This window comes from Hyla sarda, chromosome 1, assembly GCF_029499605.1.
Source record: "Hyla sarda isolate aHylSar1 chromosome 1, aHylSar1.hap1, whole genome shotgun sequence".
NCBI lineage: Eukaryota > Metazoa > Chordata > Amphibia > Anura > Hylidae > Hyla > Hyla sarda.
Window position 1 is genome coordinate 282,023,457 of NC_079189.1, and position 23,945 is coordinate 282,047,401.

At 42.7% G+C, this 23,945-nt stretch overlaps 1 protein-coding gene across 10 annotated transcripts in view; it reads left to right on the plus strand.

The window, feature by feature from the left end:
• ATCAY (ATCAY kinesin light chain interacting caytaxin) overlaps nt 1-23,945 on the plus strand; it is a 113,082-nt gene that overhangs the window by 51,235 nt on the left and 37,902 nt on the right. For all 10 annotated transcript variants that reach the window (XM_056573731.1, XM_056573721.1, XM_056573746.1 and 7 more), the window contains exons 3-7: nt 3,046-3,107; nt 3,190-3,411; nt 14,670-14,855; nt 14,972-15,074; nt 17,581-17,712. In XM_056573731.1, coding sequence (XP_056429706.1) covers nt 3,046-3,107; nt 3,190-3,411; nt 14,670-14,855; nt 14,972-15,074; nt 17,581-17,712 — 705 coding nt within the window. The remainder of the gene's footprint in view (nt 1-3,045; nt 3,108-3,189; nt 3,412-14,669; nt 14,856-14,971; nt 15,075-17,580; nt 17,713-23,945) is intronic.

The following is a 23,945-nucleotide window of genomic DNA, read 5'->3' on the forward strand; positions in this document are numbered from 1 at the left end:
AATTGAAGTAATTTACAAATCTGTTTAACTTTCCGGAGCCAGTTGATATATAAAAAAAAGTTTTTGCCTGGAATACCCCTTTAAGTCTAGTAGAGTACCCCCTGGTCAGGTCCTGCACCATTTAGGGCAAATAACTATCATAAGCTATAGTCAGAAACCTGTTTCCTTTACGAGATTCACAGGTCTCAGTTTCCCAGTGTATGTTGGGATAGCAAAAGCCTCCCATAATAATCAGAAGGCCCCTCCTCCTGTTGGGTCCTGCACTAGTTGTGAAGGTTATTTTGTCATTTATTATTGCCATAAATCTGTTTCCTTTGCTGGACCTGCAGTTTTTAGCTTCCCAGTCTATATTAGGATAGTTAACCCCTTCCCGCTATAGGACGTATGCATACGTCCAATCATCCGACATGTCCTCGACCGTGCAGTTTAGCTAACCTTATCTTTTACTAGTTTGGACATTTATGCACGCGGCAGTACCACATATGATTTTTTTTTTATTACATTATTTCATTTAAAAGATAGGAAAAGGGGGGATTCAAACTTTTCTTAGGGGAAGGGCTTATTCACATTTATGATTTTTTTTTTTTTTACACTTTTAACTTTTTTTTTCCTGCCCCCATAGCAATGCAATATTTTGATTGCATATGCTGTTCAATGCTATGCTATGCCATAGCATAGCATTGATCAGTGTTATTGGTGCTCTGCTGCTCCAGCCTGCATGGCAGGCTTAAAGCAATAGAGGACAGATCGGACAGCAAGAAGGGAGGTAAGGACCCTCCCGCTGTCCTCTTAACTGATCGAGACATCACGATTTAGTTAGTTTCACTTTCAATTTAGACACTGCGATCAACTTTGATCATGGCGTCTAAAGGGTTATTGCCGGGCATCGGCCCGATCGGCAGTGCCCGGCATAAACCTTGGGCCCTGGCTGCTGATAGCAGTTGGGACCCATGGGGTATGAAGCATTCTCCGCTCGCGAAAATGCTTTAAACCCCGGTAACGGGACTCAGGACATACAGGTACGCCCTGAGTCCTTAAGTGATTAAAGGGGTACTCCTGTGGAAAACAATTATTTTTTTTTAAATCAACTGGTGCCAAAAAGTTAAACAGATTTTTAAATTACTTCTATTTAAAAATCTTAACCCTTTCAGTACTTATCAGCTGCTGTATGCTTCAGAGGAAGTTGAATAGTTATTTTCTGCCTGACCACAGTGCTCTCTGCTGACACCTCTGTCTGTGTCAGGAGCCATCCAGAACAGGAGCAGATCCCCATAGCAAACCTCTCCTGCCCTAAACAGTTCCTGACACAGACAGAGGTGTCAGCAGAGAGCACTGTGGTCAGGCAGAAAAGAACTACACAACCTCCTCTGTAGTATACAGCAGCTGATAGGCACTGGAAGGATTAAGATTTTTAAATAGAAGTAATTTACAAATCTGTATAACTTTCTGGCACCAGTTGATTTCCAATTTTTTTTTCCCCATGGAGTACCCTTTTAAATGGTTGCAGGGCATTTGATACATTTTGTGCAGATACATATTTACTGGTGTATATTTGAGACTTTTTGGTGGTTTTTACACAAAAAAATGCGACTTTTAAGTTGATAAATTCATTACTATTGCAAATTACTAACCTTAAAGGACAACTGCAGCGGTATGACACTTATTCCCTATCCACAGGATAGGGGATAAGTGTTTGATTGCGGGAGGTCCGACCGCCCGGACCCCCCTCGATCTCCCTAACGGGGCGCCGCCATTAGCGCTCATGGTGACGTAGCATCGACCTAGAGGTCGACGGTGACGCCCCATCTTCTCCCTGTCCCCATACAGTTCTATGGGGGAGACGGGGAGGCACGAACGCTGCCTCCCCGCCTCTCCCATAGAGATGTATAGAGGAGGCGTGCTGGCTACAACGTCATGCTGCGGCTGGCACGCCCCCTGCACGGGACAGCCGCGGCCCTGTACAGGAGATCACAGGGGGTCCCAGTGGTCGGACCCCCCGCGATCAAACACTTTTCCCCTAGCCTGTGGATAGGGGATAAGTGTTAATCACGCTGCAGATGTCCTTTAACAGCTAGTCTGTTCACACTTTAAAAAAAAAACTAAGTGTAAGCTTAAAGGGGTATTCCAGGCAAAAACATGTTATCCCTTATCCAAAGGATAGGGGATAAGATGTCTGATCGTGGGGAGCCCGCCGCTGGGATCCCCCGCGATCTCCCTGCAGCACCCGCATTCTATGCTGGAGCTGCATCTCCAGTTTCGGAAACCTCCGGGTTTCTGGGACTGGGGACGTGAGGTCACGCCACGTCCCCTCCATTCATATCAATGGGAGGGGGCATGACGGCCATCACGCCCCCTCCCATTGATATGAACGGAGGGGCCATGGCGTGACATCATGTCCCAAATCCCGGAAACCCGGAGGTTTCCGAAACTGGAGATGCAGTTCCCGCATAGATCCTTTGGATAGGTAATAAAATGTTTTTGCCCGGAATACCCCTTTAAAAGTCTCAAAAAAGAGCCAGAAACACTGCGCTATGCCAACTGTGCAACAAATATTCACACAAAAACAGCTTATTTTAAACTTAACAGCACATTTTAAAATGTACACAAGTTTACACACTTGCTGGATTTTTGTTTTTAAATCAGTCTTTACCCCAGTCAAAATGCAGTAACTACTGTTCACTATCTTTCCTTCCAAAGGGCCAGCACTCTCCAAATAGGTGCAATGTATAAGTTCTTAGTTCCATTCCCCTCAGCTATACCGCAAACTCAACTCAACTGTGCAGCACGGAGAACACACAAAAGTTGTGTTATACATGTGTCAAGATCTAAACACTAAAATATTAGCATGGACACTGCATTATTACACATGGGGGGACACTCAGTATTATTTTTACTTTTTGTGGTAATTGAACCTCTAGGATTCGGAATACCTCTGTGTTAGCTAAGTAGTCCAGTGTTTCTGAGAAAATACATGAAAATCTATGTCTACTAGTAAAATGCATCATGACATTCTTTATTTTTTAACAGTATATTGCTATTTTCCAGGCCTCTTCCCGAAGATACAGAGATGGATACTCTTGGATCTCCCACAGATGACAGAACATCTTGTAGGTACCTTTGAAACCAAACTTTTCTTAATTGTAAAACATTGCACCAATTTTAATTTTTATTTATGTTTTTTTTATTTAGCTCCGCCAAGTACGTTAAACATCAGTGGATCTCATAGCAAGCGCAAAACACTAGTCGCTCCAGAGATTAATATCTCATTAGACCAAAGTGAGGGCTCTGTACTTTCTGATGACTTCCTAGATACACCAGATGATCTAGACATCAATGTGGATGATATCGAGACTCCAGATGAAACAGATTCATTAGAGTTCTTGGGCAATGGAAATGAATTGGAATGGGAAGGTAAGATTGCATGAGGATCACATTGGTGACTTCTGATATTTTGAACCATCCTGAAAAAAAGGAACTGGAATTCAGCACTTCCAAATAAAATTCAAAATTGATACTGTAAATATCCAGAAGAACACATTACAATATAAATATCCATAAGAACACATTACAATATGAATATCCATAAGAACACATTACAAAACAAAATCCATATAATACTTTTGATCCAGCAGTTTCAGACATATTTTCTTGCTCACATAATAAACTGTATAAATATAGATATATATGTATAGATAGAGATATACATACATACAGCAGGTAATTTAAGTACTGAACAAGTCACCATTTTTACTCACTTAATATATTTCCAAAGGTAATATTGACATGAAATTTTCACAAGATGTTGGAAACAACCCACGTATTCTATTTGTTTAAAGAAACAGAAGCAAATGAGCTCAGAAATTAAGTTACGTGTAATAATGTAAAATGACACAAGGAAAAAGTATTGAACACGATTACTTATATTTATTTATTACTGTGTACAAAAGCCTTTGTTGGTAATGACAACTTCAAGACCCCTCATGTGTTTTGGATGTATTCCAAGTGAACGCTCTAGGTTGATGTCCTGCTCCAAATTAGGTAATACGTTCACAGAGGAAAACACACACTGACTCTCTCATTGGGTCAAAGCAATTTTCTGCTTTATTGTATTGCGAACACACAAGATTCATCCTCCAGTAGGGCATAGCACATTGTGTAAGCATTCTAATTGGTTAGCAGACTACTTTACATAAGCATTGCATCATATTTTCTGTGCCAAGCAGGGTGGTCCCACGGTGTAGTACAGGATGTAACCACCATCTTAGAAGAATGATCTTCATTTTATATCTATTATCCATAACACCTGTATGGAGGAACTAGTCGCATGCATTGCTCTGGTGTGATTTTGGCCCATTCTTCTACACAAATAGCCTCCAAATCATGAAGGTTCATTGGGCCTCTTCTATAAGTCATAATCTTCAGTTCTTTCCATAGATTTTCAATGGGATGTAAGTCAGATTTTGGCTGGGCCATTCTACCAGCTTTATTTTCTGTCTTTTAACCCCTTAAAGACGCAGGACGTAAATGTATGTCCTGGTGACGTGGTACTTAACACACCAGGACGTACATTTACGTCCTGAGCATAACCGCGGGCATCGGATCGATGCCGGCATCATGCGCGGCAGGTCCCGGCTGTGGATCGTAGCCAGGGAGCCGCCAGTAATGGCGGACAACCGCGATCCCGCCATTAACCCCTCAGATGCCGTGATCAATACCGATCACGGCATCTGCAGCATCGCGGACACTTAACAGGATGATCGGACCGCCCGCAGCGCTGCCGCGGCAATCCGATCATCCTGCATAGCAGACGGAGGTCCCCTCACCTGGCTCCGCTGCCTTCCGGGAGTCTTCTGCTCTGATTTGCCTTCCCGCAGACCAGAGCAGAAGATCACCGATAACCCTGATCAGTGCTATGTCCTATACATAGCACTGAACAGGATTAGCAATCGAGTGATTGCTTTAAATAGTCCCCTATGGGGACTATTAAAGTGTAAAAATAAAAGTAAAAAAATAAAGTTAAAAAAATGTGAAAAACCCCCTCCCCAATAAAAATGTAAATTGTCCCATTTTCCCTATTTTACCCCCAAAAAGTGTAAAAAAAATGATTTTATATACATATTTGGTATCGCCGCGTGCGTAAATATCCGAACTATTAAAATAAAATGTAAATGATCCCGTACGGTGAACGGCATGAACGTAAAAAAAAAAAGTCCAAAATAGCTCCTTTTTTATAACATTTTATTCCAAAAAAATTAATAAAAAATTTAATAAACGTTTTGTATAAGCAAATATGGTATTAATAAAAGTACAGAATGAGTAAAAAAATTAGCCCTCATACTACCGCTTATACGAAAAAATGAAAAAGTTATAGGTCTTCAAAATAGGGGGATTTTAAACGTACTAATTTGGTTAAAAAGTTTGCGATTTTTTTTAAGCGCAACAGTAATAGAAAAGTGTATAATCATGGGTATCATTTTAATCGTATTGACCCAGAGAATAAAAAACACATGTCATTTTTACCATAAACTGTACGACGTGAAAACAAAACCTTCTAAAATTTGCAAAATTTTCTTTTTCATTTTCCCACACAAATAGTATTTTTTTGGTTGCGCCATACATTTTATAATAAAGTGAGTGATTGCATTACAACGGACAACTGGTCGCGCAAAAAACAAGCCCTCATACTAGTCTGTGGATGAAAATATAAAAGAGTTATGATTTTTTGAAGGGGAGGAGGAAAAAACGAAAACGTAAAAATAAAAGTCCTTAAGGTCCAAATGGGCTGAGTCCTTAAGGGGTTAAACCATTTGAGAGTTTCCTTGGCTGGGTGTTTGGGATCATTGTCTTACTGAAATATCCTGGTAGGAGATTTTTGTTAAGAATGTAAATTTTCCCATTCATCCTTCCTTCAATTATGTCAAGTTTGCCAGTAACATTTGATGGAGAAGTTCCATACAATGATGTTTCCACCTCAAACTTGTGCAATGCGGTGCCTTTTTCTCCTCCCAACATGTTTAATTTTTCTCTCCTCTGACTATCCTATAATCTCCCAGTATTTTTCACTGTTGTGCAGCAAACTTTAAAAGAACTTCAACATGCCTTTTATTCAGCGCAGAGTCTTGTGTGGTGAACATGCAAATAGGCCATGAACGCAGAGTGTATTACTTACAGTTGTCTTCAAGACAACACAGTACCTGCTACATCCAGGTCTTTTTGAAGCTCTTGGACAACACTGATTATTTTTGTTCATTCCTCTGTTTAAAATCTTAGGAGGAACACCTGATCAAGACAAATTTATAATGAAATAATTGTCTTTTCACTTCCATATAATGGCCCTAACAGTGCTCACTGGAATATTCAGAAAATTAGGTTGTGAAAGTCTTGAGACAGCATTTTGCTTTTATCCATCATGAGATGTGTCTTATGTGTCACCTTGGCAATGGCACTTTTTGTAGGCCATCAGTTGGGACTAAACCAGTTTATAATAATTTGTATAAAGTGGGGGTACACTTTCCTCAAGTCTGGGCTTCATTATCACCAATAAATGGGTGTATACAAAATATATGTAAAAAATTGTGTAGATCCAGTAAATTAATTTAAAACAATTTATTATTACAATGATAGTGCTTGTGGTGTCCTTTGTTGTTTGCTATTGAAAAAGAGGTAGATGAGTACCTCGAAACACGTCTAGCCTCTATCACCTGTACCCCAGTATTGGCAAACCCCACGGTCTTTACCATCATTCACCGGATCACACGAAATTTACCGGAGCACGCTTCCAGGGTTGTACGCATCCCACCTGCCAGCGGACGTCTCCCCGACGAAAACCTTTTTCTGGCAACCAGGCTCCAGGACATTGCTGGTAAGAGGCACAGTGTGCCAAATCCCCAAATCCACTCAAAACTTTCTTTGTGCCGCCGGGGTAGAGTGGTCCACATTTAAGGGGCCTCCAGCGCTGCATAACGCAGCCTCATGCACCCAAAGGATTACAATTAAGAGACTATATCCCACTCACAATCTCTATCCCTGTGCTGCCAGGGTAGAGTGGGATACACACAAGGAAACCCAAGCGCCGCAGAGTGCATTGATTTTAACCCCTTACCAATACGCTACCGCATGCAGTATCTGGACCAGATACGAGCTATAAAGAGACATTGCTACTCAACCATACAAGGCACGATCTCCGTGCATACATCTATAAGCGCTACAGACTATTTGCCACATTGGGATACCAGCACTTTTTACCCTGAATATTATATGTCTATTTTATTTAATTGTATGCATTCACTACCTTGCTTATCGTGGTGAGTCCGATGTAAGGTCCCTACAAAGGAAGCACTATCATTGTAATAATAAATTGTTTTAAATTAATTTACTGGATCTGCATAATTTTTTACATATATTTAATATTTTATATACACCCATCACCCATTTATTGGTGATAATCAAGCCCAGACTTGAGGAAAGTGTACCCCCACTTTATACATTGTTTGCAGGTTGTATGAGATACACAACCTTTTTCACATTAGTACTCGTCTGGCAGTAATACTATTGTCCTTATTGTCGAGTTGCAGCTACCTATACACGTTTTTGGCTATATTTAAAATAAGTTGTACTGACGAGGATTGCTTTAATTACTAATATATTTCAGCTGTTGTCTTGGCTTTTTTTCTCCATGTGTTCAATACATTTTTTCGCTCTGTCATTTCACATTATTACACATCACTTTATTTCTGTTCTTATTTGTTCGGGTTTCTTTGTATGTATGGATTACATTTATGCAAAAACACAACTCACAAAGAGATCTGTGGCTCAATTTAGTAAGCAAATGCAGGAAAACAATAATTTTAGAGCACACAATCTAAAGAAAACATGATACAAAAATACAAAAAAATAACACAAGAAGATACCAAAAATACATAGGGGGAATATGAACTTTAGGATATTAGCAGATCAGTATAAATTAGAATTCAGACCCCTGCGATGTCTCTGTACCCAATATGAGAATTTAAAAGGCTTTAGGAGTCAGCAGCCTTTTGTTTCAGATACCCCCTCAAAAAAAGGATTTTAAAGATCCTTCATGACAAATAAAATTTTTTGCTGCACTTAAGAGACTCTATTAATGTTTAGTTATACTAAAAAAGATGTTCACTTCTATTTCTATCTATGTTCAATTCTATTTTTTGTAAATTTCCTGTGGTACAGCCAACATAAAGAAGATTGCTTTCTGTACATTCAGTAGCATAGACTACATGGTCTGTATCACTACATTAATAAAATACTTTATACTATACTGGGGATTTGAACTTATGGGTTGTAGCTGCATAGGTTTATATATGGTATATATGGGGACTTTATTAGGACCAACTTTTTGGACGCTAGTCCAGTGTTTTCCATGCACAGTCCTCCACTACCCCCAACAGATCATGTTTTCAGGTATTCCTTAGTCCTTGACAGATGATATGATAACATAGTTTGTAAGGTTGAAAAAAAGACAAGATCAAAATCAAGTTCAACCTTAAGCCCCACTGTGTTGATCCAAAGGAAGGCACCCCCCCCCCCCCCCCCATAAGGCTGATGCCAATTGCCACATGACAGAGGAAAAATTCCTTCCCAACTTCAATATGGCAACCAGAATAAATCCCTGGATCAACATTCTCACTCACCCCATAAATCTAGTATGTAGACGTAGGGGATGCCTATAATGATCTCTGTACTGTCCATTCATATATTTGTACATTCTGATCAAATCGCCCTTAAGATGTATGTTCACCAACTAAATAATCCCAAGATTGATAACCTGTCTTGGTAACGTAATCCTTTTATACTATTAATTATCGCTGTCGCCCTCCTCTGCACCCTCTCCTGTTCAGTCATGTCCTTATTATATACAGGTGCCAAAAATTACACACAATACTCTATATGTGGTCTGATTAATGAATTATACAGAGACAAAACTATGTCCTTGTCATGAGCCTGTGTGCCTCTTGTAATACATCTCATGATTTTGTTAGCCTTGGAAGCCGCTGCCTGGCCACTAAAGTTGAGTTTACTGTCCACCAATATCCCCAACTCCTTTATGGTAGAAGGTTTACCTAAAGTATTATTATTTATCACATGGCATGGCATGTCTGTGCCCAAGCCTTCAGATTCCTCAGACCCCTCTGTAATATTATGTTATCCTCCTCTGTGGTGATCACCTTACCCAGTTTAGTGTCATTTACAAATATTGAAATATTACTTTGTAATCCCTCTACAAGGTCATTTATGAATATATTGAAAAAACTGGACGCAGTACTGACCCCAGTGGTACCCTACTAGTGACTGTCACCCAACCTCAGTAAGTTTTATTGATATCCACCCTCTGCATCCTATAACTGAGCCAGTTGCCAACTCATTTACAGATATCCTCCCCAGAATTCTCATTTATGTACTTATTTAATTATGGTCTTTGCATCAGGCATCACCATAGATGTCCTCTATATATCTGTCCACAGATATCCTGTAATACTGACCTGTTGGGGGGTACTTGAGGACTGTGCTTGCCAAACACTGTGCTAGTCTAATAAATAAGTACGATGCACAAAGAGACAGAGGCCGGCAACTGCCGTTTAAAACACTTGTTTCCCCAATACGTGCTCTTGCAACAGCAGCAGGACTAAACTTGCGATACCACCATTTGCTCTCTTCCCGTGCTACAACCCCTTGAGAGTGAAAGTACAACTCATGTCATGACAATGGAAGAAGAAACAGAGGGAGCACTCATGATTTGGGATAAATTGCAGGTGGTGTCTTTATTCTTGGATGATGCGGTGCATACACTTTATGAAGCGGGATGCCAGGAACCCGCGGACAAACTTGGTTAACAGCTGCTTTCACACTGATCAAGCAGTGCTTTGTCAGACCAACCCCTTCCGCTACCTGGGTGCAGGTAAATACTCCTCCCTTCATCACATAAGAGGGTGTTACACTTCGTCCTTACAAACAGCAAATGAAAAGCAAAATACATAAATCCTGTCACAAGCCTTAAGATAAAAATTAGATAAATGCATTAATTTCCAATCTGTCGTTCAGCCCTGGATTACCCAGGGCATTTGTCCTGAGTATCCAGGTGCCTTAGTTCACTGTTTTTATGGTAGAAGGTTTACCTAAAGTATTATTATTTATCACATGGCATGGCATGTCTGTGCCTAAGCCTTCAGATTCCCCAGACCCCTCTGTAATATTATGTTATCCTCCTCTGTGGTGATCACCTTACCCAGTTTAGTGTCATTTACAAATATTGAAATACTACATAATACATACAGAATAAATGCATTAATTTCCAATCTGTCGTTCAGCCCTGGATTACCCAGGGCATTTGTCCTCAGTATCCAGGTGCCTTCTCTCTGCAAAAGACTGTTCCAGATGTCTAAGCCCTTCGCTGCAGTGATTCTTTCCACCCCGAGAAATTGCAATGATATCGGGTCATTTTCATGTGCTTCTATTACATGCTGTATTAGTCTAGGGGAGCCTTTTCCCGTTCTAAGGGAATTTATATGCTCCCGAAATCTAATATTTAAAGGGCGGGTAGTACAGCCAATATAAAATCTACAACAACTGCAGCGAATGGCATAAGAGCAGAGTATGCTCAAGTTACATCAGACTTAATGAAGGCAAAAACAGAACTCAGAGTATGGATTCCCAATTCCTAACCTTTACTGAAAAACTGGAACACAAGCTAACTTTACTCCAAGCCACCCTCAAGGACATCAAGAGGGATAAGTTTCTGAGAGACGAGTTGGACTTTAACCTGGATAAAGTATTCTCCTTCTCAAAAGGTCCAAATAAACAACGCCCCCAATGGAGAAATAATAAAAATAAAAAGAAGGGACGAAAATCCGACTTCTAGACCACTGACTCAGAGTCAGGTGGTTCAGAGGATAAGGGTAACAAGTGTTCCACCAAAGAGAACCGAAGAATCCCGGGAGACATCCAGAAGGTGCAGCAGTTGCCCCTTTAGGGGCCATATGAGGAGGGGAAGGTCCAGATCAAGGGGAAAAAAGCGGAGGCCAGAAACGGAAAACGGTCTCCTGGAAGGAGTAGAACCCAATTGCAGGACAGTTGAGAACCCTGGGGATGATTTAAAAATCATCAACTTATTGGACTTCGTAATGGACAAAGCAACAAAGTCAGTTCTTTCAAAAGGACTCAATTTCTGTTTGGTGGAAGAATTCGACCAAACAGCTTTTGAGATTGATCTTTTTCGGGCCATCAGAAACAAGGAAGCGAGGCAAAAATTCAGAGCGGAGGGAAGATCCCGGCCAGCATCGTACCCTTGGGGTTCAGCGTGCTCAATGAGGCCCCAAAGGCAGAACTAGACTGCCTTTTCACACTGATGGATCTCCTTCCTGACAATACAGAGGAGGAGATACACAGTGGGGACATTCAGAGAAATTCCCGTATTCACAGGAGGTGCACGATCCACATTCTGCCCACCTTTACCAGTGGGCAGTAATCTGGATCTCTTTCAAAAAAAGGTTCTAGAGGAGGTAAAAGCCCTCTGTCACCCTAAGGATCCTGATAACCTCCCCAGGGAGGAGAAATCCGCCCTCGAGAGGTTACGTAAAAGGGAGGACATTATTGTAAAAAAAATCCGACAAAGGGGGCAATATAGTTCTTATGAATAAGGAGGATTATCTAATAGGCAACTAAAGAACCCCGTATTTTATCAGAAATTAACAGGTTGCCCCCAGGTTGCCAGAACAACTAATAAAATCCAAACACATTTAAGATCCTACTTTGAAAAGGGTACTATCTCAAAGAAATTAGACCTAACGAGAGTAGACATATTATTATTACCAATTACTATTTGCCCAGAGAGGATAGCAAAATAATATATATATATATATATATATATATATATTTATATATTATTATAAATATACAGACCTATATATAAATTATTCTTAATAGACCAGGTCTATACCATTCCCCATAGGGGCTACACATAATACATTATTGTTTAATATTAATATTACATAATAATATATAGTTATATAGTTTTTATGAATAAGGAGGATTATCTAATAGGCAACTAAAGAACCCCGTATATTATCAGAAATTAACAGGTTGCCCCCTTGCCAGAACAACTAATAAAATCCAAACACATTTAAGATCCTACTTTGAAAAGGGTACTATCTCAAAGAAATTAGCAGAAAGGCTGCTCTTAAAGGGGTACTCTGTACCCCTAGACATCTTATCTCCTATCCAAAGGATAGGAGATAAGATGTCAGATCGCCAGGGTCCCGCTGCTGTGGGCCCCCGGGATCTCGGCTTCTGCACCCACCTGTATGGCTTCCACCTCACACCGGCAACGCTGGAGGCTTCGGAGCCCGACCACAATGGCGGACGAGCGTGACGTCACGACTCCGCCCCGTGTGACGTCACGCCCCCTCAATGCAAGTCTATGGGAGGGGGCGTGACGGGCTCTGAAGCCTCCAGTGTTGCCGGTGTGAGGTGGAAGCCCTACAAGTGGGTGCAGAAGCCGAGATCCCGGGGGGCCCACAGCAGCGGGACTGCGGCGATCTGACATCTTATCCCCTAACCTTTGGATAGGGGATAAGATGTCTAGGGGTGCGGATAGGGGATAAGATAAGATAAGAGAAGCAGTTTGGTACTTCCTTCTCAAGGTTCATAAAACGTTGGAGTCCCCACCCGGGAGACCTTTTGTCTCCGGGGTGGGGACTCCAACGGAACCATTGTCCCAGTATATACGCTGGTTACTTCATCCTCTTCTGTCTGAAATCCCCGCCCTTGTTAAAGACACCAATGATTTTCTCCGAGCACTCCGGAACCTCTCTGTAACTGAACAGTGTATTCTAGTGTCGATTGACTTTGAAAGCCTCTACACCAGTGTTCCGCATGAAAAGGGTGTGGAGGTTATCAGGGAGTTACTGGAGTGCTCGGATAAGAGCCCTAATTTTATTAATTTCGTTTGCAATTCTCTGAAACTAGTTTTGTCCTGTAATTAATTCCGATTTAGGAATGAGTGGTATACTCAGGTGGGGGGGGGGTGTGTGACCATGGGGACTCCCGTGGCCTGCACCCTCGCTGACCTATATGTGGCCATGCTTGAAAAGAGGTTTGTTTTCTCAGATAAAAATAAATTGATTGGTTCCATAGCCTGCTACCACAGATTTGTGGAGGACATTTTCATCGCTTGGACAAACACGGAGTCCACCTTTGTGGACTTCGTGTCTGCCCGGAACGATGAAAATGACATGAACCTCAAGTTCCCTTGGAAGATCGGAGATTCTGAACTTGAATTCCTTGATGTAAAGGTGGGTCTCTCCCAGGGTGAGTTTGTGACCCAAGGGTACCGTAAACATATGGCCTGCAACTCCCTCTTGCACTACGAAAGCTATCGTCCAGAACATGTTAAAAAGCGGTCCCTTACGGTCAGCTCCTTAGACTCAGGAGAATAAATAGTCGATATGAGGACTTCGTGGTGCAAGCAAGGGCATGGCAGGCCAGATTAAGAGGTTACCCTAATAGAATATTGGAAAAAGCCTTCGTGAAAGTTTACAACTGTGACCACACTGAATTACTACAAAGTAAAAAGTTTCTTAAAAATCAACATAATCAGCTTAAAAAAAGGACAGATCATTTTGCCTTTTTCTTTGTATACAGCCCCTTAGCAGAGAAGATAAGAAAAGCCATTAATAACAAATGGTTCCTTCTCCAGAATTACCCTGATTTACAAAAATGGTCCACTAATCGTCCCCTAGTAACCTTTAAAAAGTGCAAAAATAAAAAATAAAAATACTCTGGTTAGAAGTAGCTTTAATGTCATTCCATGAAAAAGCTGGATAACAAAAAATACCTTAAAAGGGACATAAATGAGGCAGTTGTAATTGGTGCAAGTATTGTTGCACCGATAAATTTGTCTTCCTAGGAGGTGTCGAGGTGCCTTGTAGGGACTTTATATGTTGTCACACCAAAAACGTTGTTTGTGCCATTCGCTGCAGTTGTCATAGATTTTATATTGGCTGTACTACCCGCCCTTTAAATATTAGATTTCGGGAGCATATAAATTCCCTTAGAACGGGAAAAGGCACCTGGATACTCAGGACAAATGCCCTGGGTAATCCAGGGCTGAATGACAGTTTGCAAATTAATGCATTTATCTAATTTTTATCTTAAGGCTTGTGACAGGATTTGTGTTTTGCTTTTAATTCACTGTTTGTAAGGATAAAGTGTATGTGGGTGAGGGAGGAGCATTTACCTGCACCCATGTAGCAGAAGGGGTTGGTCCGACGAAGCACTGCTTGTTCAGTGCAAAAGCAGCTGTTAACCAAGTTTATCCGTGGGTTCCTGGCATCCCGCTTCTTGAAGTGTATGCACCGCACCGTCCAAGAATAAAGACTCCACCTGCAATTTCTCCCAAATCGTGAGTGCTCCCTGTTTCTTCTTCCATTGTCCTAATAAATAAGTAACTAGGGTAAAACTCTTCAAGAGTATTAAGATGTAATAATAAATTGGACTAGCCCATGCACCACATGCTTCAATCAACTCTGAGCTGGTGTAGCCTTCTGGTATAATTTTTACCACATTTTCATTGTGAATTATATGAAATGTTTGGCAGTTAAAGGTAATGGTGGTAACTGGTAAAATTATTTTATCGATAGATGACACACCTGTTTCAAGTGCCAAGAATATGCCTGGAGACAGCGCTGACTTGTTTGGTGATGGAACTGTGGAAGAAGGGGGAACAACAAATGGACGCCTATGGAGGACTGTCATCATTGGGGAGCAGGAACACCGCATTGATCTGCAAATGATAAAACCATATATGAAGGTGGTTACACATGGAGGTAAGAGGTTACAGCTATCAATATTTGTCTCATAATGTTATATTTTTATGTGATTAGCCTACAAAAGCATGTATAGTATTATGGCTTAAGTTATTTTTTCTCATTTTTTTTTTCAGGCTACTACGGTGAGGGTCTGAACGCCATCATTGTGTTTGCTGCCTGTTGTCTGCCAGACAGCAGCTGTCCAGACTATCATTACATCATGGAGAATCTTTTTCTGTAGGTGCAGTTGACATTGTTGTGATCATGTATAGAGAGTAGATGAATCAATCATGACCAACATTGTGCAGTAGCTTATTTCAGCTTTTACTTTGTTCTTCAATTTATAATTAGTGAAATGTTGTGTAAAGATAAATTGGTATTATTGATCCTACCTGTAAAAGCTGCAAACCATTTATATCAAAGTATATCATGGGTCTTTTAAAACTAACTACACTTACATTTGTTAAAATATCCCTTTCCCCAGTGATGTTCACAGTAGCCCAGATTTATCAATATGTACAAAAATGTGTCTTATATGCCCATAGCAACCAATCACAGCTCAGCTTTTATATCTTAACCCCTTAAAGGGGTACTCCGCTGCTTGACATCTTATCCCCTATCCAAAATATAGGGATAAGATGTCTGATCGTGAGGGTCCTGTCGCTGGGGACCCCTGCAATCTCTCCTGCAGCACCTCCGTTCACCAGCTGCATGGAGCGAAGAACGCTCCGTGGCTGATGACGGATAATACAGTGGCCAGAATATTGTGACATCATGGCCCCTCCCTCTCATTATGCCGCCTTGTCCCCTCCCATAGGCTTGCAGTGAGAGGGAGGAGAGTGACATCAATGACGGCCCCTGTATCGTCCGTCATTGACCAGATGACAGGGTGTGTTGCAGGAGAGATTGCGAGGGTTAAGATGTCTAGGGGCATAGTACCCCTTTAACCTTTTGTGTGGCACAGTATCAAATGCCTTAGAAAAATCCAGATATACAACATCCACAGCTTCACCCTGGTCCAATCTATAACTGACCTCCTCATAGAAGCTGATCAGATTAGTCTGACAGGACCGATCCCCCATTAACTATGTTAGCGCTGTGTTAGAATGTTATTTTCATTAAGATATTCCAGAATAGCATCTCTCAGAAAACCCTCAAAAATCTTACCCACAACAGGTGTTAAACTTACAGGGCCTATAGTTCCCAGGATCCCTTTTTGACCCCTTTTAATATATTGGTTATTTGCTAAACACCAGTCCTGTGGAACAATCTTTAAATATAAGGAACAATGGTCTGTCTTTCACTGTATTTAATTCAATCTGGGCCCGGTGATTTGTGCGTCTTCACATAGTACAACAGTGACACTGAATGATGTCAAGTCACACAAATGGCACTTTTCCATCCACAGATCCATATAAGGGCTTCTTTTTTATGCGACCAATTGGACTTTTTAAAAACACCTTTCATTTTACCCTAAAACGTATGGCGCAACAAAAAAATTATTATTTTGTACGGAAATTCTAAAGAAAACCGCAATTGTGCAACTTTTAGAGGGTTTTAGTTTTTACTCTGTACACTTTCAATACAATTAAAATAATAAGCATGTTTAAACGCTTTACTATTACTGTCCTACTTTAATGAAAGCTCAAACTTTTTAAACACAATGAGTACGTTTTAGGGTGCGTTCACACGCTAGTAACTAGCAGCGGATTTTCTGCTGCGGGAAATCCGCTGCGAGTTACGCTACCATTCATTTGAATGGGTCCGCGGACTGTCCGCAAATCTGACACTATTGCGGACTGTCTGTGGACTCATTTTTAACAATGGTAGCGTAACTCTCAGCGGATTTCCCGCAGCGGAAAATCCGCTGCTAGTTACTAGCGTGTGAACGCACCCTAAAACTGCTCTATTCTGACCCCCTATAAGTCTCAAATTTTTCGGAATACAGGGCTGTATTATGGCTGTATATATTTTTTGCGTCACGATCTGTAGTGTTTATTGGTACCACTTTTGCATGTGACTTTATGATTACTATGCCGTTCACCGTATAGCATCATTAACATTATATGTTAATAGTTCAGACATTTATGAACGCTGCAATACCAAATATGTTTTATTTAATTTATTTATTTTACTCTTTTTTTTGTAAAAAGGGAGAAGAGGATTATGCATAGCACTGATCAGTAATATATTTGATATACTTCTCTGTTCTGCTAGCCAGCGGCCATTATGACTCATCGATCCCTCATCAAACTCATGTAATGCCACGGATGCCGTGATCTGTACTGATCACAACATCTGAGGGGTTAATGGTGGGCATGAGAAGGATTACTGATGTCCGTCATTACCAGCAGGTCCCTGGCTACTTAAGGGGTTAAAGGCTATATGCATCACTACGATGCATTTTTATTTATTGGTCCAATGCAAATAGTTTAGGGTAAAATAATCCTACAGATTTGTGTCTGTCGTTTCTATTCAGATCTATACATCTGCATGGTTACAGACTGCAAAGAAACCCTGCATTCAATTCAATCTGTTCACTACTTCTTGATAACCTAAGAAATGAAAGTTAGCAAGTAGTATAGGGCAGATAGAAGGAAGAATGACTTCAAAAAGACTATACCTGGTTTTCTTGTGTTCCTTATGGAGACATATAGGTATGCATAAGAATGAAGAACCATATAAATATTTGTTGTCTGACAAAATAATCTATATATTTTACTGCTTTTGTTTGGTTTGTCAGGTATGTCATAAGTAGTTTGGAGCTGCTAGTGGCTGAGGATTACATGATTGTTTACCTGAATGGTGCCACTCCTCGACGTAGAATGCCGGGGTTAGGATGGTTGAAGAAGTGCTACCAGATGATAGATAGGAGGTGAGTTGATTCTACAACCTAGTTCTGTTCTCACACAAAATACTTACATTTGTGTTTTTATCATCCTGCTCAGAACACTTAATTTAAATAACCAAATCAACCAGTTTATGTTGTACATTAAGCATGCAGTATATTTTAATTCTGGGCAATAGGAAAGTCCACATTTTAGTTGGGAAGAAATCAGCTTTACATAAAAACTCAACATTCATCTTGATCATCCCCAGAAACACCAACATTATTTCATTATTTCTGATATTGCTCTGTGATGTGCCGATTTGCCTTGTGCAGCAATTTCCCTTTTTTTTTTTTTTAACGAAAACTGCACCCCTCAAAGTATTCAAAATGACATTCAGAACGTGTGTTAACCCTTTAGGTGTTTCACAGGAATAGCAGCAAAGTGGAGGAGAAAACTCGAAATCTCAATTTTTTACACTGAGTTCTTGTAGCTCCATTTTTTTTTTTCATTTTTACAAGGGTAAAAGTAGAAAAAGGCCCCTAAAATTTGTCACCTAATTTCTTTAGTAAGGAAATACCTCATATGTGGATTTAAAGTGATCTGCAAACAGCAACCCCCCCCCCCCCCCCCCCCACACACACACACACACACATGGCTTATAGTGAACCTTAACACCCCACAGGTCTTTGAGGAACTTTTTTTTCCCACTAAAATGCAGGTTTTCCCAAAATATTTTCATTTTCACAAGGGGTAATAGGAGAAAATGCCCCCCAGAATTTGTAAATCCATTTCTTCATCGGGGGCCATGTGCGTTTCCAAAGCTCCCATGGTGCCAGAACAGTAGAATCCCCCTCATGTGCCATCATTTTGGAAATGTCACCCCTCAAGTAACGTTACAAGGGGTACAGTGAGTATTTACACCTCACAGGTGTTTGGAGCAGTGGGCCGTAAAAATGAAAAATTTGATCTTTTCACAAAAAGTCTTACCCCAAATTTATAGTAGAATTAATAGAATTTTGGGGGGCAATTCCTCCTGAGTATAGAAATATCCCGTATGTGGATGTAACGTGCTGTACGGCTGCACAACAGGGCTTAAGACGCAAAGAGCTATTTTCGTATTTGAGGCCTATGACATACTAGTAGCTGGCAGTTAAATTAATTTAGAGGAAAATAAAGAAAAGAAACCCATATGTGACCCCATTACAGACAGTACACTGAGGAATGTGTATAGTGGTGAAGTAGACATTTTGAACGCATGGGTGTTTCCTAAATTTATTTTCCAGGACTGAATGAAGTGTAGGTCGAAAAAAAAAAAAAATATTGCAATTTACCTACGTATATGTTTCAAGAATGATGACCCAGAGTGTAGCCAAAAGAAAAATGTATGCCCGCCCCAAACCCTATGCTCGAATTCATCATTCTGGGAATGTTTTGTGTGTGGCCATTCCTAAACTGTTGCCTGAAAATGCGCACACCGCTCAGGTGGTGAGAGAGCACTTTGCATGTGAGGCAATATTAAAATCCCCAATGCAAGGGACTTGGTAACCCATGACCCATTTCTGGAAATAATTCCCCAAGAGATCTTATCGGAGGTATTATGTTAAGGTTTTTTTTTTTTGGTGTGTGTGTGTGTTGGGGGGGGGGGGGGGGGGGGGTTAAAATTTGGAAGAGAATGTACTGTGGACAGGTACATTAGGGTCAAATTATGGGAATTTAAAATGGGTTAAAAGGATTAGAAATGTAGTACTCCCATGGAAGTGTGATACACCCTGAAGCAATCTGTAATGCTCAGATGATCGGGGCATGTGTCGTACTCTCATCCCCTTCCTGTAACACACTATGCATTTTTTCTGGGACCGCCCCTTCTTTCCAGTGTGGGGGACCTTACCTGGAAAGTGTTGTCCTGGGACAATCCAGGTGCCTACAGTTCCAGTTCCAAGGGAACTCCGGCCTGCTCTTTCAGGGTCGCCAATGTCAGGGCCTTTATGACTTCCTCTTCTAACCGAAGGAATATCCATGTGTTGCCAGCATACTAGGACAGTACAAAAGAATTGTACATGGCAACCTGAACCATGAAGACCACAACTTTTTTTTTTCCAGAGAGATCAACTCCCCCCATATACTGATTGTAGTCCACAATACAATCAAGCTTGATGACTGGTGTCGTGGCAGTGGCGGATCCAATGGGGGGGATTAATTTCCCCTGTCACATTCGGGACATCCCTGTGTCCCGAAAGATCTTTTTGGGACACAAGGATGTCCCTGTTCCCTTTCTGCGGCCCCATGTTAACTTTAAAAACGCAGGGGTTGCTGGGATGTGGTGCACGCAGAGACATCACTGACGTCCTGTGCATGTGCCCATAGAAGCAGAGCTGAACGGATAAGCAAGGACGCACGCATGGTTAGTTACTAGTGGCACGTCATCTTCGGTGCTCCAACCACCGCTCCTCCAGTCCCCGAACCTACTGCTATGGCCTATAGGCCATAGCAGTAGATTATGACCCCTGACCGGAGGAGCGGTGGTTGGAGCACTGAAGTGGGGCAGTACACAGACATACAGCCTCAAGCAATACACTGTATGTCTGTGGGGGCCACTGCCTACCTACTGTGGGGGAACTATACTGCCAACGTAATGTGGAGGAACTATACTGCCAACCTAATGTGGGGGAACTATACTGCCAACCTAATGTGGGGGAACTATACTGCCTACCTAATGTGGGGGAACTATGCTGCCAACCTAATGTGGTGGAACTATACTGCCAACCTAATGTGGGGGAACTATGCTGCCAACCTAATATGGGGGAACTATGTTGCCAACCTAATGTGGGGGAACTATGCTGCCTACCTAATGTGGGGGAACTATGCTGCCAACCTAATATGGGGGGAACTATGCTACCAATGTAATGTGGTGGAACTATGCTGCCTACCTAATGTGGGGGAACTATGCTGCCTACCTAGTGTGGGGGAACTATGCTGCATACCTAGTGTGGGGGAACTATGCTGCGTACTTAAAGGGGTACTTCAATGCCCCAGCAGTTCCACGTTCCAACATTTTGTTCCGATCCCTGGGTGCGGGCTGCGGGGGTTGTGACATCGCAGCCACTCCCCTTGGGGCCCTGGTCTTACCCCTGGGGATAGGTGTTTGGAGGGGATAGGTCGAGAGGCCTTTTTGATTCTTCCGCACTGTCCCATAAGCGGACGTGGATCTGGTGTTAAGGGATCTGAAAAGAGGGATACTGGTATAAGAGTTATCCAGTGGCCATCGCATTTGGAGGCAACATCAACATACCATGCTTTTGTATGTTGGGGCCATCGCATAAACGGCTATCTGGCAGCACAGACTGCTTCAGCTGCCGCCGTATAGCTGTTTACGGTGCCCCTTGTGCTCCGGTGATGGTCTCTTACCTGTCCTCGGGGCTCCGGAGCGTCCTCTTTGGGATCCCCTGCATCATGTGAGTATAACTTCCTATTCTTTCCATTGCACGGATCCCTCAACATACAATGGTTTAAACAAACAATGGTTCATTTGTAACGTATTAACATCGTATGTTTAGGGACCACTGTACTGTTCAATGCAATGCCATAGCATAGCAATGATCAGTGTTATCGGTGCTCTGCTGCTCCAGCCTGCATAGCAGCCTCGATCGCGAGATCGAGCAATAACAGGTGTGTTATGCCCTCAGATGTCCGGGGCTTCACGCGCGCTACACTGAACGGACCAGCGTGTGTCTATATTTCACCGACAGGTGCGGGTAACCCGCTGAACCCCCTTCGCGATAGGGATCAGGGATTGCAATTATTTGCCAGGAAAGAAGAATCACAACTAAGCGCCGGTCAAAAACTCGGGTTGATTAAGTCCCTGTCCTTTGTACACACCGCATGTCTCTTCTACCGATTGGATGGTTTAGTGAGGTTCTCTGATAGGCCCCGGCGGGGTAGGAGAAGGCCCTAGCAGAGCGCCGAGAATTTAAAGATCATTGTTGAAATTAGCATTAAGCATGTATTAGCTACTGCTAAACTTCCAAAAATGTAAGGCCCAAGGCCTGAGGCATCAGGGAGGCAATTATTTCCTGAAAGACACAGAATGAGTCAGGAGCAGGCATTCGCAGTACCCAAGAGGGTTTCATAACCAACCCCTTACATTTAAAAGTCAATGTTGAAATTTGCATTAAGCATGTATTTAGCTACTGCTAAACATCCAAAAATTGAAGGCCCAAGGCCTGAGGGCAGGGAGGCAAGTAGTTCCTGAAAGACACAGAATGAGTATGGAACAGGCATTCGCAGTAACCAAGAGGGTTTCATAGCCCCTTACATTTAAAGATCAATGTTGACATTTGCATTAAGCATATATTTAGCTACTGCTAAACATCCAAAAATTAAAGGCCCAAGGCCAGAAGCATCAGTGAGGCAAGTAGTTCCTGAAAGACTCCTATCTGCTTGTATCATCAAGAAATCGGTGATGGCTTTTCTTTGTTCGTATAGTCTGTCCAACATATGGAGGGTGGATGTGGCAACGTCACAAATAAGACTATGTTGTGGGATACCGTTCTGACGCTGCAGCTCAAGGAAGGTGTGCTTGGCGGTGTACGAGTGGCTGAAGTGCATGCACAGTTTCCTTGCCATTTTCAGGATGTTTTGCAAATGGGGTGAAGACTTGAGGAAGTGCTTCTTCCCGTTGTCTGTCACCATGGTTGCCATTTCCAGATTTCGTGGAGTAAGCCATACTCGGATTTCTTTACGAATGAACTTTAGCAGTTCCTCCCCTGTGTGACTGTGTTCGCCAAGGCAAACCATGCGAAGAACAGCTTGACACCGCCGTGCCCCACACACATGGTACGATGAATGGCCACCGAGATTTGGACGTGCAGTGGAGGCCGAGGACACGGTGGAGCATGAGGAGGTGGCGTCGCACACTGTAACAGGACCAACTGCCTAGGAGCGAGAGCGTGGAGGAGGAAGCGGTGTGACCTGTCCAAGTTGCTGTTGTGGCAGTGCAGGAACCACATTTACCCAGTGAGCCGTAAAAGACAAGTATTGTCCCTGCCCGTAGTTACAGCTCCACACGTCGGTGCTGCCGTGCACTTTTGAACACACCGACAGGCTCAAGGACTGGCCCACCTTCTCTTGTACAAAATTATGCAGGGCTGGTACTGCCTTCTTCGCAAAGAAATGACAGCTTGGGACTCTCCACCTCGGCTCGGCACAAGCCCTCAATTCTCTGAAAGGTGCAGAGTCCACCACTTGAAAAGGGAGGGACTGCAACACCAGCAACTTGGACAGGAGCACATTCAACTTCTGCGCCGTTGGATGAGTGGGCGAATACTGTTGTCTCTTGGACATGGCTTCGCCAATGGATGGTTGGCGGAATGGCTGACTAAAAGCGGGAGAAGCAGGAGCGACAGAAGGAGGGTTTGACACACAGCTCCCTTCGGCTGAGGTGGTGGGGCCTTGGCTGGATGAAGGAGGGAGCGGATGGCCACTGGGTGATGCAGCAGGCTGGACCACTAGATCGGAGCCACGGTTCTCCCAGGCCGCTTTATGGTGGCGAAGCATGTGTTGACGCAGGGCCGTGGTGCCAACATTGGGACCCTGGCCACGCTTCACCTTCTGCCGACAGATCTTGCATGTGGCTACGTGAACCTCCTCCGGATGCCTTATGAAAAACTTCCACACCACTGAGTAGCTGATTTTCTCACCCGCAGTCCGCACTAATTGACTGCTACTGGCGTCGTCTCCAGGAACCCCTGTTCCACTACCTCCCAGAAAGGTAGGCTGCCGCAAAGCAGGTGGTCTCCCCCGGGCACGTTTGGCTCCTGAATTTCCACTACTGCCACCATGCTGACTGCCAACCGTGCTACCACCTTGCTTTTTCAAGGGCAACCTGAAACTCTCTTCTCCTGATGATGATGAAGACCCTTCTGCACCCTGCTCCCAATTGCGATCGGCTTCATCATCATCAACAGTTGTGTGCACGTCACTGATGTCCTCCTCAGGTTCTCCAACAGTGTCTGCTTCAGGACCCTGAATACTTGCAACACCGCCTCCCACGTCACTCTCCGCATCACTACTTGGCCGCCTAGCGGAGCAAGCGGCGCATGTCTCCTCCCCTTCTTGGCTGTCCAGTAGCTGCTGACTGTCCTCTATTGGATAGTCCTCAGTAAATAGTGGAGCTGAACCCACAGCATAAGATACTTCTTTAGGAGAGGGAACAGCATAGGACAAAGGCAATGGGAGGACACGGACTGCTCCCGGGCCATGCCAACTGAGGGTTGTGTCT